We start from the raw sequence: 832 nt of genomic DNA on the forward strand, positions 1-832 counted from the left end.
AAACTTGACATCATACAGAAGAGGGCTGGTGGACTCAGCTAATAGAAAACGAAGAGATGGTTACATTCACAGTATTTGGACAATGGATGGTAATCTTTTTGTTAAAACTTCACCTGAAGGAAATCCTGTCAGGATCTTCACAGAAGATGACTTAGAATACCTTAAAACCTGCTCAGATTTGTACCGATGATAGGAAGGGTACGCTACCCCCAACAAGGTTTGGCTGAAGGTGATGTCTCATTCACAAAACCATTTAAATTTTTTTTGTCCTTTTTTGTATTACATTAAGCAATCTACAATTTCTCCAACGTACTACAATTATAATCCACTGAAATCACTACATTCTTTTTTCTTACAACATCGGTGATGCCCTCCTGCATCTGCTTCTCGCAAGTTCTGCTTTATGCAGACGACACAGTGTTGTTTTTTACCGCCAAAACTGCTATTGAGTTAGAAGCAAGCCTTAACAATGATATCAACCGAATTTCTTCGTGGAAGCAAGAAAATAAGCTTTTCCTGAATATGAGCAAGACTGAATATGTAATTTATGGCTCACACCAACAGCTTAAGCGGGAGGATAGTATAAGCTTATTCTGCAATGGATCTTCTTTGACAAAATCTTTCAAATACCTTGGCGTTGTGATTGATCAGCACTTGAGTTTTAACAACCATATTGAGCACGTGGTCAATAAGGTCTCCAGGAAATTGGGTGTTTTTAGGCGTTTGAGAATTTCTAATCCCATGGCTGCTGCTGAGCGCCTTAACAAGACAATGATTTCACCTATTTTTGATTACTGTGATGTGGCCTGGCACGGCTGTGGTAAAGTTAACT

At 38.9% G+C, this 832-nt stretch overlaps 1 protein-coding gene across 1 annotated transcript in view; it reads left to right on the top strand.

The window, feature by feature from the left end:
* The first annotated feature begins 366 nt into the window (after positions 1–366).
* Positions 367–832, top strand: part of LOC137991305 (uncharacterized) — a 612-nt gene continuing 146 nt past the window's right edge. Inside the window, exon 1 of the mRNA XM_068836414.1 lies at positions 367–832. This exon is cut by the window's right edge and continues 146 nt beyond it. Coding sequence (XP_068692515.1) covers positions 367–832 — 466 coding nt within the window.

Source organism: Montipora foliosa, chromosome 2 (genome assembly GCF_036669935.1).
Source record: "Montipora foliosa isolate CH-2021 chromosome 2, ASM3666993v2, whole genome shotgun sequence".
NCBI classification, from domain to species: Eukaryota; Metazoa; Cnidaria; class Anthozoa; order Scleractinia; family Acroporidae; genus Montipora; species Montipora foliosa.